Raw genomic sequence first — 17,175 nt, 5'->3', positions numbered from 1 at the left:
ATATATCTAATGCTAAGGTTCTCCCACAGTCAATGGTGTTCGTTTGAATATTTATTCGGAGGCCTTATTGGCCCAGATTTTATGTTGCAAGGTCTAAGTATGAATGTCGGTTCATACGGGCCTTCGGGCGTCGTGTGCCGGTCGCACCCCGAGGTTGGGTGTGACAAAAACCATCTAACAAAGGCACGGCTTGCACAATAAATAGCTTTTGGAACTCAGTACTGGCGACAAGTGGATAATTTTCAGATTTTACTTATTGCCATCATTGGCCCGAACAAATTAAGATAAGAGGACTAAAAAGGAAAATAAAATGCTTGACTTTCCTTTCACCATCAACTGGCTAAATGCACAAGGATTTCCACAAAGAAGTTTTGCCATTATATTCAAAATGATAGTCAACAAATATGTCCTTTCTGTTGGCTAGAAAAAAAAGTCTGGCTTATTCACACAGCTATATTTGGATCAACTGTTCCGCTGGCATTTCCTTGGCCTGTTAGAACGTGATTCGGATCCTGCACAAACAGAAGAGTGCCTTTGTGCTGCTGCTACACATGAATTATAAAGCAAATGGAACCAGTCTAGTACTTACCTCCATTCCCCACTGGATGTAATCCGGGGACTCACAGGCTTTGTACTCATCAACAAGACTCTCAATCACATCTCTAGATTCATCAAATTCTGATAGATCATTATCCTGTCAAATTACCAATTTTGTACAGACTATAAAAGTTAGGGGAATTAGAAATATATATGTTTACAATCCTACCAACAAAAGTTTAATAAAGTCTAGACAGTGAATGCTGTTAAAAGCTTGGGGGTTATAGTTATAGACCCGTCATTGACAATGCAATTCCTTTTGAGCCAGGATAAAAGGAGCTAAATTTTGAACAAATAAAGAAAAAAAATACAACGAGAGATCTTAAAGAGTGTACATTCATTCATGATCTCCATATGGAATATTGACTGACTGATGCAGTCTGTTGTCTCGAGCTTTTCCCTGTTAACAGAGCTCAATTCTGATTTTGACCTTCAAAGAGACATAATTTTTGAAGTTCAAGCTTGCATTATATCTCTCTTAGTCAAAAGGCATGACTTGAGATAAAATTTAAAAAGAGAAGTGAAATCAGTATGCCCATGTAGAATATTGACTGAATGATGCAGTCTTTGTCTCAAAACGTTTCGCCTGTTAAGAGAGCTTACAGATGATTATGACCCTCAAAGAAACATGATTTTTATATCTCAACTTTATATCGCATCCCGAGAAGTCAAAAATATGGTGTTTAAGTCACAACTTACTACAAAAGAAAAAAATGAAACTTCAAAAGAAAACTTCAAAGTCACAACTTCTTGTTGTTACTCCACAAGAAAAAAATAAAACTTCTACTTCATTACACCTCATTATAGTACTTTTGAATTAAGTTCCTCTCACTATAATGCATACAGTTGCTTTTATTCTTTCAAGCGAATGTTATCTGATGACAAAGTCTGACAACTAGGAAATTTTACAGAAAACAGACCCATGTAATGCTTTCTCAACATGTGTGTTTGTATGCCTCATCGGATATATTTTATAATTGAATTTTTTTTTATAAGGTCATATATTTAATAAACCAACTGCTCCCTTTCGTTTTTCAAATGGCATTTGTTCCCGCAATAAGAGATAATTCTATATTACGATGTACTTGATAAGTTATAGAATATCATCGCCAAATATTCTTCCATTTGGTCTTTGTTAGTTTATAGATATGTATAGTGTAGTCTTGTCCCACATTGGAAGAGGAGTAATATCTCCTTATAGTGTATAGCTATAAATAGGGACCTCTTGTATTGTATTTATCATCTAATATCAATAATATATTTTCTCCCGTGCTTTCTCACATGGTATCAGAGCATTAGTGAGAAAAGATCGATGTGCGTCATTCCAGCATTAACCGGGAAGAAAGAACTTAGTCATCGTGCAATTTTTCCGGTGACCTAAGGCTTGTCTAAGTGAAAGTCACTTTCTGTCGGTGTTGTGCTAAAACCAACACCACCACGAGGTAGATCACCCTCCGACAACCAACCCCTAAAATTTTATACGGCAGAAAAGCCGCCACGCTCCTCCATGCGCCGGCAACAACTTTTCCGGCGAGGGTTCGGACCATTTTTTCGCGAAGCTTCTTCAGGACAGTGTGCTCTCCTCAAAATTCCGAGCCTACCCATCTAATTCAAATCAAATTCCGGTCACTTTTATATTTTTCCGGTGTGAACAGTGACCTTTCTGGCCATTTTTTGAAAATATTTTTTCAGGAGAGCTTGCTCGCAAAGGAATTCCGAGTCTATCCATCCTGGTTACAACAAATTCCGACAACTTTGGAATTTTCCGGCGTGAACAGTGTTTCCGGCACAGAACAATGTTCTGTTTTCCTGCTGTAAACAGTGTTTTTCAAGCTATTTCTTCAGTTTTCTCACAGGAGTTACTTATTTCCACTATTTCATGTTAATCCTACTACTACAAATTGTAGCGACATGGGAACCGATGCTTTGAATAGTCGGATGGTTTCTTTAGCAGAGTATATTGAGTTCCTTCAGTATAAAGCATGTAAGCAGACATCTTCTGAGATAGCTTCTGTTGTTCAAACAGGTAATAGCGTGACTTGTTTCTCCCAATCTTCATCCTCTGAGTCTTGGGTCATTGATTCAGGTGCATCAGATCATATTTCTGATAACAAATCTCTTTTCACTACAATTTCGTATTCTCAATCTCTTCCAAAAGTCATAATGGCCAATGGGTCTCAAACCATGACAACTGCAATAGGTCAAGCAAGTCCACTTCCTTCCTTACCTTTAGATTCGGTCCTTTATGTTCCCAATAGTCCTTTTAATCTCATAGATGTTAGTCGCTTAGCCAAATCACTTAAATGCGCTGTTTTATTTCTTGATGACCATGTTTTTATACAGGAACGCAGTACGGGGCGGATCATTGGTACCGGGCGTGAATCAAACGGACTTTATTACCTTATCCTTGCTAAATTACATGGACTCACATCTTGTCTTCCTTCTACAACTTGTCCTATTACTGATTCACCAGATTTATTACATAAACGGTTGGGACATCCCACTTTGTCAAAATTTCAGAAAATGGTATCTGGTCTATCTCACTTGTCAGCTCTAGAGTGTGAGTCATGTCAGCTCGGTAAGCATACCCGCTCCCATTTCCCTCGGCGTCTTGATAATCGAGCAGAGTCACATTTTACTTTAGTCCATTCAGATGTTTGGGGTCCTAGTCGGGTCAGTTCCACCTTGGGATTCCGCTACTTTGTCAGTTTCATTGATGATTATTCCAGGTGCACTTGGATATTTTTGATAAAAAATCGATCTGAGCTGTTTTCTATTTTCCCGACCTTCCACGCTGAAATTCAAAATCAATTTGGGGTTTTTATTCGCACATTTCGTAGTGATAATGCCCGAGAGTATTTGTCTTCCCCATTTCAGCAGTTTATGAAATCTCATGGGATTATTCATCAAACATCTTGTCCGTACACATCTCAACAAAATGGGGTAGCTGAAAGAAAGAATAGACATCTTATTGAAACTGCTCGTACCCTACTCATACAATCTCATGCTCCGTTGCATTTTTGGGGGATGTAGTTCTTACATCTAGCTATCTTATTAATCGTATGCCATCTTCAGCTATCCAGAACCAAGTTCCATTCTCTGTCATGTTTCCCCACTTACCTTTGTTCTCTCTTCCACCCCGTATCTTTGGAAGCACTTGTTTTGTCCATAACCTTACTCCAGGAATAGATAAGTTAGCTACTCGTGCTCTTAAGTGCGTATTTTGGGTTTCTCGAGAACACAAAAGGGGTATCGATGCTACTCACCTGACCTCCAGCGGTACCTTATGTCCGCTGATGTTACCTTCTTTGAAACCCTATCATACTTCACAGGTTCAGGTCATCACTTAGATATTTCTGAGGTACTACCAGTTTCATCTTTTGGAGATTCAGTCACTCCAGCTCCACCACCTACAGCTCCAGTTGTAGCTCCACCACCTATAGCTCCAGTTGTAGCTCTACCACCTATAGCTCCAGTTACTCCACATAATCCAGTTCAACCTTCTGTAGCTCTACCACTCTTGACTTATCATCGTCGTCCACATCCAGTATCAGGCCTAGGTGATTCACGCCCCGCATCAGATTCTGCACCTACTGCGGACTTGTCTCCTCTTAGTCAACCAATTGCACTCCGCAAAGGTGTACGATCCACACTTAATCCTAATCCCCACTATGTCGGTTTAAGTTATCATCGTTTGTCGTCACCACATTATGCTTTTATATCTTCTTTGTCCACTGTTTCTATCCCTAAGTCTACAGGTGAGGCACTATCTCATCCAGGATGGCGACATGCTATGATTGACGAGATGTCTGCTTTACATGCGAGTGACACTTGGGAGCTTGTTCCTCTTCCTGCAGGTAAGTCTACTGTTGGTTGTCGTTGGGTTTATGCAGTTAAAGTCGGCCCGGATGGCCAGGTTGATCGGCTTAAGGCTCATCTTGTTGCAAAAGGATATACTCAGATTTTTGGGCTCGATTATAGTGATACTTTCTCTCCCGTGGCTAAAGTAGCATCTGTTCGTCTCTTTTTGTCCATGGCTGTTGTACGTCATTGGCCTCTTTATCAGTTAGACATTAAGAATACTTTTCTCCACGGTGATCTTGAGGAAGAAGTTTATATGGAGCAACCACCTGGTTTTGTTGCTCAGGGGGAGTTTAATGGTTGTGTGTGCAGATTGCGCAGGTCACTATATGGTTTGAAACAGTCCCCTCGAGCTTGGTTTGGTAAGTTCAGCACAATTATTCAGGAGTTCGGCATGACTCGTAGTGAGGCTGATCACTCTGTGTTTTATCGGCATTCTGCTCCTAATCTGTGTATTTATCTAGTGGTTTATGTTGATGATATTGTTATTACTGGTAATGATCAGGATGGTATTACTAATCTGAAGCAACATCTCTTTCAGCACTTCCAGACTAAGGATCTGGGCAGATTGAAGTATTTTCTAGGTATTGAGGTCGCTCAGTCTAGCTCAGGTATTGTTATTTCACAGCGGAAGTATGCCTTAGACATTCTTGAGGAGACAGGAATTATGGGTTGCAGATCTATTAACTCTCCTATGGATCCGAATGCTAAGCTTCTGTCTGGACAGGGGGAGCCTCTTAGAGGCCCTACGAGATATAGGAAGTTAGTTGACAAATTGAATTACCTCACAGTGACTAAACCTGACATTTCTTTTCCGGTGAGTGTTGTAAGTCAGTTTATGGATTCTCCCTGTGATAGTCACTGGGATGCAGTTGTTCGCATTCTTCGGTATATAAAGTCAGCTCCAGGCAAAGGATTACTATTCGAGGATCGAGGCAACGAGCAGATTGTTGGGTACACAGATGCTGATTGGGCAGGATCACCTTTTGATAGACGTTCTACGTCTGGATATTGTGTTCTAGTAGGAGGTAATTTGGTCTCGTGGAAGAGCAAGAAACAGAATGTAGTTGCTCGATCTAGCGCCGAAGCCGAATATCGGGCCATGGCTATGGCGACGTGTGAGTTAGTTTGGGTCAAGCAGTTGCTCAAGGAGTTAAAGTTCGGAGAAATCAGCAAGATGGAACTAGTATGTGATAACCAAGCTGCTCTTCATATTGCGTCAAATCCGGTGTTCCATGAGAGGACTAAACACATTGAGATCGACTGTCACTTTGTCGGAGAAAAAATACTTTCAGGAGATATTGTTACAAAGTTTGTAAAGTCGAATGATCAACTAGCAGATATTTTCACTAAGTCTCTTACTGGTTCTCGTATTAGTTACATGTGTAACAAGCTCGGTACATATGATGTGTATGCACCGGCTTGAGGGGGAGTGTTAGTTTATAGATATGTATAGTGTAGTCTTGTCCCACATTGAAAGAGGAGTAATATCTCCTTGTAGTGTATAGCTATAAATAGGGACCTCTTGTATTATATTTATCATCTAATATCAATAATATATTTTCTCCCGTGCTTTCTCACAGTCTTAATCACTTTACATGTAGCCTCACTTATAAACATAGCAATTATTGTTGTAAACTGATTTCAAACATGTATTTTGATCCAGAATATTCTGGGTTTGAGCTTAGATTTTGTGGAAATGGCTAAGCAGAATGAGAATTGTCCAGTTTAGTTTACCCAACATTCTCGGCTACTCAAGCAGACAGTTGAGATGTAAAAACTTAACTCAAACCATGCACCATTTAATCTCTTTCCTGGGTAGGTTATATCTGAAAGGCAGAGCTGAGGACTTACAGCAAACATTGGATAATTCCTGTAGTTGTCAAGGAAGGCTTGTCTCTTTCTCAATTTATCATACTGGCTCAAACACTTGGAAAATAAGTGGCGGATCCCCGTGTAGCTTGCCAGCATGAGACCACTAACCTGACCAATTGAAGCAGCACAAAATAATAAATTATACACCCAAAAATTTGAAGAATATACTATAGATGCAACATCACATGATTCAGATTTCTCCAATACAGACAAGAAAACAAACATTAAACTGAAAAGTTCCTAAGGCAAACCGATGTTGCTCAGCTTGCCTCAGCTGATATTTTATAATTCTCAAATCAGTTACTCATTGAAATATATTTGACAATAACAAGACATAGACGTTAGTCTCTAAAAGGTAGATGCTTGAGCTTAAGAAGCTTTTGGTCCACACCCTTCAAACATGAATAAATTACATTTTCAAAAACTTCTTGCAAATGTTCAATTCACCTTTTCAAAAGCTTCTTACAAATGTTCACCTCTTCAAAAACTTCTTATAAATTTCACCTTTTCAAAGTTCAAGTTATAAACCTTGTAGAACCTTTTACTGCAGCAACAATATCTAGTGGATAAGCATCAGCTTCTAGCTTTGGTTTTTACATACTGAGCCTATTTAATCTCAGCGAGTTGTTTAAGTATTTCCCATGCAGCACAACTAACAAAAAATCCTTGAAAGATGAACAGGTATTTTAAAAGTAAATCTCACCCTATGAGCTGTTTGGACGTATGGAGACTTTCTTGATAAAGCAACCTGCCAAGAATGTAGGAGTAAGAAAAATTTAACAGAAATAGCCTAAGCTGTGCGCTTATTATGGCGATTCAAGAAACAAAAAAGAAAAAAAAAACACATGCCTGAATGCTAGCAGGGCCCCATTCAATAAAATTAACAAGCTTTCTTTCCCGTATTCTCTGCAGGCTTTCATGGACCTGATTTCAGAAATATCAAATGAGTAAAAAAGGAGCTGATATGAGATCTTTTTTTCTGAAGTGAGACAATACTTGCATTTATGTATGCATATACTTCTGTTAGTGAGTACCGCAGGCTCAACAAAGTTGGAAGATACCCAACAGATCATCATTAGGTATGTTAGCAATCAAAATAGCTTTCTGCCAAATTGAAATGCCTCAACCAGTTCTTAGCACTCAAAGCAATTTGTTAAGCTATTGGCAACTTTTATTGCAGCAGCACTGAAGCAGCAAAGGGTAAAAAGGAAATACACTACAAAAGCTGTTAAGCTATTTTCAAGAATACCTGAGTAGGATCAACTTCTCCTTGAATAATGTTTAATATGGATATGTACTTTGCCTGACTGGATTCCTTCGTTCGGGTATAAGAAGATACCATGATATTCTTGGACTGCAAAGTGAAACATTTTTGAGTTATTCAGCGTATCTGAACGCACTTCCTACTTAACAATCTAAAGGAAAGTATTACTGACCGAAAGGAGTCTTCTCATCACATCAAGTACAGTTGTTTTCCGAATTACATTAGCCTGTAAAAAGGATTATCAGCACTTTGCATTAGTTTTCATTTCTTGTTTTCTTTTATTATATGAAACAAATGAAGTGGGCACCATTTCCTTTACAGGCTACATTTGCTCCTCCAATAAGTTTTAAATATAGAGCATAAATACAGGATGATAAAATCATAACTAGAAAGTTAAATTGAAAGAGCACTACTAAAATGAGGTCCCACTGCAATAGGATTCTAGAAAATAACAAGACCTAAAAACTGTGGAAGAACCAAAAAAAGTAGGATGGCTTGAACAAGTTTATCCAGTAACCTTACAGTGGCAGTGGAATAGCACTTCTTAATGAGTAAACAGATATGATTTCACAAATGCTAACAAGTTACCGGACAGGATTTCCAAGTAAACAGTACTTCTAAAACAAGTTAACAGATAGGATTTGGGATTTAATCCCTTAGTATCAGACACCAAACCTCACTAAAGTTCCTCCTATTTTTTTTTTTCAAGTGATAGTTTTAGTATAATAACTCTAGAATGAAAATATAATTACTCCAGCATTAAATATGTCATAAATAATCAGCTGGCGGACAGCATGTCCATTGGCATTGGTTACTTAAGTCCATATTGGAATTGTTCTTCTTTCTTGAGAATAAACCAAATTCAGTTACTAAAAGAGCTTGTTCAAAGTATAATAATCAGCAACGACCAACAAGTTATATTTTCAATGCAACGCCAGCGAAATGTTACCACTTGATGAAATAGAAAGCTTACTTGGCACTCCACAGTGAGCGGTGTATATCCTGTCATCAGAAAATGGCATCTTGGTGTTGGAATTAAAGAAGCAAGGAGACCAACCAAGTCATTGTTCATGTATCCAGGATACCGTAGGGTAGTTGTACTAGCTGACATTACAGTAGAAACTAATGAATTTGTTTGAGCAAAGGTGGGAGTTGGAATATGCAGGCGATCCACAGCAATTCTGTTGAGTGCAGTATTGTCAAGGACAACTACACAATCCGCATTTAATGTCAGTCGCTTGAGTGTCAAAAGGGAATTGTAAGGCTGTACAACCACATCACTTGTCTCATTTTGGTTAGGAAACACACTGTATGTCTGAACAAGTTTTCTGCTGTAGCGATCATTCAGAGCCTCCAACAGATACGAGCCCATACCTGCACTAAAGACAGTCATTAGACAAACAAATAATTAGATATTCACACAAATTCTTACAGTTGGTCTCAGCAACCACTCATTTTTCGAACATTATCACATTTTTCACCAACTCAACAAAAAGAATCAACCTGAGCCTGTTCCACCAGCAATAGAATGACACAGAACAAAACCCTCAAGACTATCACTTCCATCTGCTTCCCTGTCAATCATGTCCATCAGATCCTCCTCATATTGCTTACCCTGATCAAACAAACGATTGTATCAAAACATTTAGAAACAACTATTCCAGGTCTTTTCGATCCAACTCTGAGATTAAGGTGCAGTTGTTGTTGATCCAAATCTTTTAGATGTAGGATAAAAGAAAGTTAATGCAAGCTTGGTATCCAAAAACAATAACTGCATCGGACAATTTCTTGCATTAATTAGTGTATATCCCAGTAAATGCATATTTTGAGTAATTCATACCCAAATACAGCAATAGGTAAAGTAGACACTTCTATTGCAATTTTCAGGTCTAAAAGATTTTAGGAGACAGAAAGAACTTCAAGAACATTTGCCGAACAGAGGTTGCTGGACACTGGAAGTACAGAACAAAAGAAGTATACTGAACCAGCAGAGAATTCAGAGCAGATTCTGAAGGTGGACAAAGAAAGAGGTCGATAACATCTACTGGCGTCTTCAATACAGTTTATCCAATTGAAAAATGTGAAGGCAGCGACATAAATGCATGTGTTTTTTTTCTTTTTTTTTGAAAAGAACATGGCTTCTGCATCTACTGACTTCTTTTTTTTATCTGAGTGCCTTCACATTATTTATTTGCCGTGAGGTCATAAATGCATGTTCTATTAGTAAGATGTCATTATAATGAGGAATTGGAAGTACAAATTTTGATTCTAGAATCAATAAAGAGGCATTGCAGTTAAAAGAGCTAGATTTTTCTTTCATAAGCCAAAATCAATCCCGGTAATGATGTTAGGCTCCTTCATGCAGTTTGATAAGCCAGCCAATTGCAACCGAGAATTTAATCTGTTGCTTGAAACATTTATCGATCATCTATTGTCAAAGGCTCATTTAAGGCGCGCTTAAGCCTTGAAGCTCAGAAAAGCTCGGGGAGGGCGCTTTGCCTCACTTAAGTTGCGCTTCAGTGCAGGCAAGGCACTAAAGTGTAGGCACTCATTATCCATGAGTTCTATCTTGAATTTAGCGATACTAAACAACAAATATAATCAGCAAATAAGTATACTAGTTGTTAAGGAAAACATTATGAATGAGTTTGTTACTTTTTTCAAGTTACATAAATATTTTTTCATTTTTTCCTTCATTAAGCCTTTATTTACTAAAGCCCACACTTAAATTACGCTTCGTGCTTAAGCCCCAATAGACCTGGAGCGCTTTTCGCCTTTGACAAGGTAGAAATACTTAAGAAAGGTAACCTCAAAGCTGCAGAAGACTTGATACTTATGCAGTGGCATAGGATTCATGTCCATTCCAAAATAACTCCTTTTTCGCACATGCCATGTCTAAGATTTGGAAAGTAATGTGCTCACTACCAAACTTATTAAGAAAAAAAAAGAGCTAGCATGTGCGTGCATAATTATTTTGATAAAGTAATATGTGTGGTGTGTGTATACAAAATAACTGTCCAAAAGAAGTAACCTGATGATATCCGCTTGCCCAATTATTTCCAGCACCACCTCCATGATCAGCGATGAATACATTCTCGTGGTTATACAAATTCCTGTATTCACCATTTTGTATACCATTAATGACTCTAGGCTCTAGATCCATCAGTAAAGCTCGAGGTATATAGTGTTGGTCATCAGCTTGATAGAAAAACACATCTTTCCTATCACCTCCCTGAAGCAGTTGAAAGATAGAGAATAAGCACATTGAACCAATTTCAAACTTGTCTCTGTATGGCAAGAAGCTATCAATTTATTCATACATCACTTTTCCTCCATTCAAGTTTAGGTGCTTATTTTCAGCCGTTAAAATGAAAATATGGTTATTCATGCAAAATAAGAGACTGTAAAAATGCGAATACAAGCATGTAATCATAGACAAGCAAATCAACAACAACAACAACCCAGTATAATCCCACTAGTGGGGTATGGGGAGGGTAGTGTGTACGCAGACCTTACCCCTACCCTAGGGTAGAAAGGCTATTTCCGATAGACCCTCGGCTCCCCTCCCTCCAAGAACTCCCCACCTTGCTCTTGGGGTGACTCGAACTCACAACCTCTTGGTTGGAAGTGGAGGGTGCTTACCACTAGAGCAACCCACTCTTGTCTAATCATAGACAAGCAAATAACAATATAAAAGAGAATTTGAAACATTAAAAAATCTTCTTTTCTGAGTAGATGAGGGCAGTAGATCCAGACGTCATACACCATATACAAAGTGTTGCACCTTGGAATGTGAGTGTATATACACTATATTGACATCAGGAAACAACACTTCTATTATCTACAGAAATCCAGCACACAACAGAAATTCTAGTAACCGCCATGTGAATTTGCAAAAGTAACCAATCCTCACAAAACTCACTTATGAGCAAAGCAATAGCTGCTCAAAATAAGGGACGATCGCAATAGGTTGACGGCCACCGTAAATATAATCAGATTACGATAAGCCCATTGGATACAGAAGATTCATGTAGTTGAACGCCAACTGGCTTGGGATTGAGACACGGTTGATTGATTAATTGATTGAACCAATGTAACGACTCGACCGGTCGTTTCGAGCATTGGCATTTCGTTCGATGGTTTGAGATCTTGAAGAGCTTCTTATGATGTATTACGACTTGCGTGCATTGTGGATTTGGTTCCGGGAAGATTTCGGAGTGATTTAGAACACTTAGTTCCTAATTTGGAAGATTAAGTTACAAGTGTTGACCAAGTTTGACTTTAGCATATTTGATCTCGGATTGGAGTTTTGATGGTTCCGTTAGGTTCGGATGGTGATTTTGGACTTAGGCGTATGTCCGAATTTGGACTCGGAGGTTCCTAGGTTGATTTGGCTCAAATTGGCGAAAGTTGGAAGTTTGAGGGTTTAGAAGTTCATAGGTTTGACTCATAGTTGATTTGTGGTCATCGATGTCTGTCTGGGATTCCGAGCCTTGGAATAGATTCGTATGGTGATATATGACTTGTCTGTGAAATTTGGGGCCATTCCGAGTTGTTTAGGCATGTTCGGCGTAAGTTTGGAAGTTGAAATTTTGAAATAGTTCATTAAGCTTGAATTGGTGTATGATTCGTGGTTTTGATGTTATCTTGTGTGATTTGAGGCTTCGAATAGGTCTGTGTTATATTTTGAGATTGGTTGCTATGATTGGACGGGGTCCCCGGGGCCTCGGGTGTGTTTTGGATGGGTTTCAGACCATTTTCAGTCATAATGGAGTTGCTGATGTTCTAGCGTGCCGGTGTTCATCGAGATCGCGGATGTGGTATCATGATCGCGGAGGGTGTTCGGCGCTGGCATTCTTTTCTCCTTCGCGTTCGCGATAGGTGTGACGCGTTCTCGGCTTCGCATTCGCGACCTTGGAGTCACGTTCACATAGAAGGGGAGGTCGGGTAAGTTGCTAGGCTTGTGGCCTTCGCGTTCGCGGGTGGTCAAACGCGTTCGCGTAGGCTAGCAGTGTTGAAGCACCGCGTTCGCGGGTCCCAGACCGCGTTCGCGAAGGGTATCTTTGAGGCCAGTCTCAGATTGTGCATTGCGATCGCGAAGGGGACCACTGAGCAGTCATATTAAACATTTCATTTCGAGGGTTTTAGTTGTTTTATCACATTTTGAGATTGGGAGCTCGGATTTGGGTGATTTTGGAGGGAATTATCACGATTTGGATTGGGGTAAGTATTGTTTACTCGGATTTGGTTATTATTCATGATCTATACTTATTTTTAGCATTTAATTGATGAATCTAAGTGAGGGAAATTGGGAATTTTAGTAAAAACTTTTCTTAATGTAATTTAAGGATTTGAACTTCGATTCGGAGTCGGAATTGAATGAAACTTGTGTGGTTAGACTCGTATTGTGTTCAGAATTTGTGATTTTTGTCGGGTTTGGGGAGACGGGTCCGGGTTGACTTGTTGGATTGACTTTTTAATTTTTGTTCAAGATCAAAGCTTTATTGTTTAGGGTTGTTTCCTATGGCTTTTATTGATGTTATTAAGTTATCTTGGCTAGATTCGAGCCGTCCAGAGGTTGATTCACGTGGGAAGGGATTTTTAGAGTATTGATTTGGCTTGTTTGAGGTAAGTATCTTGCATAACCTTGTGTGAGGGAATACCCCTAGGATTTAGCCTTGATTGCTTATTCGTGTTATGTGAAAAACGACGTGTACATGAGGTGACGAGCGTGTACACAGGTGCTATGTGTAGCTTTGTGACAGGGTCGGACTGTAGGCTCTTAATATACCTTAATTTGATAAAGTAACTTATATGGAACATGCTTACACCACTTTGCGATTTCATGATCATGATAGCTACGCTTGACTTAGCCATGGTCATATTTTATTTGTTGAGCACCCCTCCGCACTTTTTTTTTAATTGTCATGTCCTTGTGCACCTTGTTGGAAAGTTGTGAGCTTATATCTTGATAAAACTTTGATATTATTGTTTTGTGATATTATGGCACATTTGAACATGTTGTGTAGATTGATTGTTGTTTGTGCGGATTGTTGATTGTGTAGAGCAATACGGGTGGCTATTGTGATATTGCCAGGGCGGAGTGATACGGGTGGCTATTGTGATATTGTCTGGGCGGAGCGATACGAGTGGCTATTATGATATTGTCAGGGCGAAATGATACGGGTGGCTATTATGATATTGTCAGGGCGGAGCGATACCGTGGCTATTGTGACTTTGTCGGGGCGGAGTGATACAGGTGGCTATTGTTGTTGCGATAAAAATGTAGGCACAGGGTGCTATTTGTGTGAGTTTCTCTGTGATAACTTGTTAAAACCGAGCCTTTATTTGTATTGAACTGTTATCAGTTATCACTTATTCTGATGAGGTTATTGCTATTGGTTTTCTGCTATGCTTTTGTTGCCAGTCTTTGATCTATTGAACATGTTATTTTGACTAGTGAGTATCACATGACTTGAACCTTATCACTACTTCACCGAGGTTAGTCTTGATACTTACTGGGTACCGACCGTGGTGTACTCATACTACACTCCTGCACATTTTTGTACAGATCCAAGTGTTGGAGGTAGCGGACCCAGGCAGTGAAAGCTTCTTCGATCGCGAGGATTCAAGGTAGAGCTGTTTTGATCGTCGCAGTCCCTTGGAGTCTTTTCTTTATATTTATACTGTCAATTCACTATCCGAACAGTATTGTATTTTGAGATATTTCTATGTATTCAGTTAGAGCTCGTGACTCTGTACTACCTAGTTCTAAGGATATGTTTGTGGTTATTGCCGATTTGGCTTGTATTACCTTTATTTCTACAGTTGTGATAAACTCTGTTTCATTATACCATGTCTTTATTGATTTAAACTATTGTAAATGATCGGCTTACCTAGTTTTAGAGACTACGTGCCATCACGACCCCTATGGCGGGATTTGGGTCATGACAACCAATTCACACATTAAAGCATGAGGCATCACAAAAACAAATACCTCGACAATCAATAACATTAACTGCCAAAAACTGTAACCCGTTGAAGCTACCTTGCTAGACACTGTGATCTAATCATGTATCCTTGTGTTTTATTCTGATAAATGTGGTGTTCGAGTCAGCTTGTGTGCACCTCAATTACACCTCATAGTTTCCAATCCACTTCATTGAACTAACCACTTATACTGATTGCCACTTGCATATTATACGGAATGCAAAGTATATAGCACGTAAAAGTATTACAGAGCTTCAAAGGTCAACATTCCACAAAATTAGCCCAATTTAGAGCCAGATACTCAATTTTCAAGCAATATTATCATACAAACCCACTAATTCTACAGTCAAACCTCTCTTTAACAGCTTTATTTGTTCCGAATTTTTTTGGTTGTTATAGCGAATTGTTGTTATACAGAACATATATTATAACTTAGTATGAAAATTGGTTCCATAAAAAACTTAGCTTTTAAAGTGAATTGATGTTATATAGCGATGCTGTTATAGAGAAGTCTGATTGTACTTTATCTTATCAAAATAGGAGCTGAATCCAAAAACTTAACTCATGTCTTTCCTTCAAGAACATAAATTACAAAATTAACAAATGCACACAAAACGTGGAGAGCAGATTACTCTTAGTCCAGCCAGAGCAAAGTAGTAGTACCAATTTTAAGCAGTATGTATTAAGTCAAAATGTAGTACCTCATGCAGTAGTGATAGTACTTTGTAAAAAAAAAAGACAAAAGTTAGAAAACCTGAGTGGCAAAATCTTCGAGAATGCCGTCTTTACTGATACCATGTTCAAGGCATAGTTGTTTCCAGAACTCCATACCAATTTGATTCCCGCACTGTCCCACTTGCAATGTGATTATTTCTCGAGGCATCTTCCCTTTTTCCTTTGTCCCTTGTACTCTTACTTGCACAGTAATGGGAGTGAACTGCTAGAGAGAAGAAGAGTAATTGGTCTTTTGCTTTGATCTACGTGTGATTTTTTGTTGGCGCGAGGGGTTTTGAATTGAAAAAGAGAAGAGGGAAAAGGTGAGTCTTCGGAAATTATGAGCTCACTCTTTCTATAGTTGAAGTGGTGGGGCGCCCTGCCGGCTTAATTTTTGGATTTGATTTACATCTGCAGATAATGTAGAAAAACAACTTGTAATATCAGTTTAGTTTAAGGTGTTACTATCAAAAAACTTTTTACTTTATATTTTAAGCTATTATATAAATTTATTATAAATAATTACTTATTGTTGTAAATAATTTAACTTGATGATATAAAAACAATATACACTATTAGTACACATAAAATTGTTTAATTGAGGATAACATTTTTTAGAGAATTAATTTTCCTACATACCACACATAATAATTCTGAACATCTCTCTTCTTTACATTGTTCTGTTAGATAGCTTCCTTTTAATTCAGCAGTAGTTATTCTTTGTTTGGTTATATTTGTAAATACTTACATGTATCTAGTCAGTGACGAAACCAGTAAATTCAATAAGGATGTTCAAACATTTGTCAATGGGCTATGTAAGAGTGTTCAAAGTCTATTTTTAATCAATAACAAATAATATTTTACCTTATATATAGTATAATTTTTCCGACGAAAGGTGGTCAGTTGACCACCCTTGGTGGAACGTAGCTTCGCCCCTGTATCTAGTGCTTACACAAATCAATATATTTTACCATAGTTAAGTAATAAATGAAGTAGAAATGCACACTAAGTAACCATAGGAGTTAAGTGATAAAAAAGTATGCAAAAGACATATTTCATGTTATCTTTGATTTGATGTAAATATTTACTGCGAGAAAAAAATATTCATTTTTGAGAGTCCTGCAATACCTGTATTAAAACCAGCACGACTTATTTTTAATTGGTATATATTTGGATGTCCTATTTGAGGTATATATAGGTACCTTAATTGGAGTTGAGTTGGCTAGCTACAGTTGACATTGAAATGAAGACCAGCTCAAGATTCCTCTTCTAAACAAATACCATAACTGTTTTGCTTCTTTGAAGAAGCAAAGGCGTTTGACATTAATTCTAAGAGAAGCGATAGAACAGGACAATTGTATAAGTTGAAATTCAAAGGAGAGCACAATTTTGTTCGATGACAACTCCAATTATTAATTGCCGTGTCAAGACGCCATAAAATGGAAGCTGTAGATCTGTTTTTGGTGATATTCATGAGTTCTTTAGCTGCCATTTGCACCATAGTTGTCCAGCAGAATTCGCAACGCTTCTGTCTTAATGCATTTCTCCTAGTCCTCCTCTTGATTTTCTTTCTTACTTTTCCCGAGTCTCTCCTTGTCGTCCTTTACCACTGTTTTCTAATTACGGGCATTGCTATGTTTAAAATCTTGTGGACCGTCATGTTTTCTTGATTTTGGGTAATGCATTTTGCTGTGATTTTGTTTGAGAGTTAAAGGGAGGAAAGGGATGAGAAGAGGAAGTATTTGAAGATACACTTCAGCCTCCACTTGATCAACAAGGAGAAGACCGAAGACGCTAGCGTACGTTGTTTTTGTGTACGTTATTGTTTCCCTATTTTATTTGTGTTTTTGGTTTTTTTCTTCCCATGTATATCT

General features: G+C 38.4%; 1 protein-coding gene across 1 annotated transcript; it reads right to left on the bottom strand.

Annotated features, from left to right (window-relative positions):
- Positions 1 to 232: 232 nt before the first annotated feature.
- Positions 233 to 15,609, bottom strand: LOC104118077 (tubulin gamma-1 chain-like). The gene is made up of 11 exons (XM_070187449.1): positions 15,342 to 15,609; positions 10,629 to 10,829; positions 9,101 to 9,212; positions 8,571 to 8,971; positions 7,770 to 7,823; positions 7,583 to 7,687; positions 7,183 to 7,257; positions 7,037 to 7,081; positions 6,313 to 6,441; positions 590 to 694; positions 233 to 512 (listed from the first exon to the last, which is right to left on the bottom strand). The coding sequence occupies exons 1-11, from the start codon at positions 15,468 to 15,470 to the stop codon at positions 444 to 446; spliced, it is 1,425 nt and encodes a 474-aa protein (XP_070043550.1). The 5' UTR covers positions 15,471 to 15,609; the 3' UTR covers positions 233 to 443.
- Between the last annotated feature and the right edge of the window lie 1,566 nt (positions 15,610 to 17,175).

Source organism: Nicotiana tomentosiformis, chromosome 10, assembly GCF_000390325.3.
Source record: "Nicotiana tomentosiformis chromosome 10, ASM39032v3, whole genome shotgun sequence".
Taxonomy (NCBI): domain Eukaryota; kingdom Viridiplantae; phylum Streptophyta; class Magnoliopsida; order Solanales; family Solanaceae; genus Nicotiana; species Nicotiana tomentosiformis.
Note: the sequence above shows the minus strand (reverse complement) of the source record. Positions and strands in the feature narration are given on the sequence as shown.

Excerpts from the sequence above, each read along its gene's own strand:
- LOC104118077 (XM_070187449.1), bottom strand. The coding sequence starts at position 15,470 with ATGCCTCGAGAAATAATCACATTGCAAGTGGGACAGTGCGGGAATCAA. Across the intron at positions 7,824-8,570 it reads CGCTCACTGTGGAGTGCCAA|GCTAATGTAATTCGGAAAAC; the intron begins GTAAGCTTTCTA and ends TCCTTTTTACAG. Across the intron at positions 695-6,312 it reads GGAATTATCCAATGTTTGCT|GATAATGATCTATCAGAATT; the intron begins GTAAGTCCTCAG and ends GTAATTTGACAG.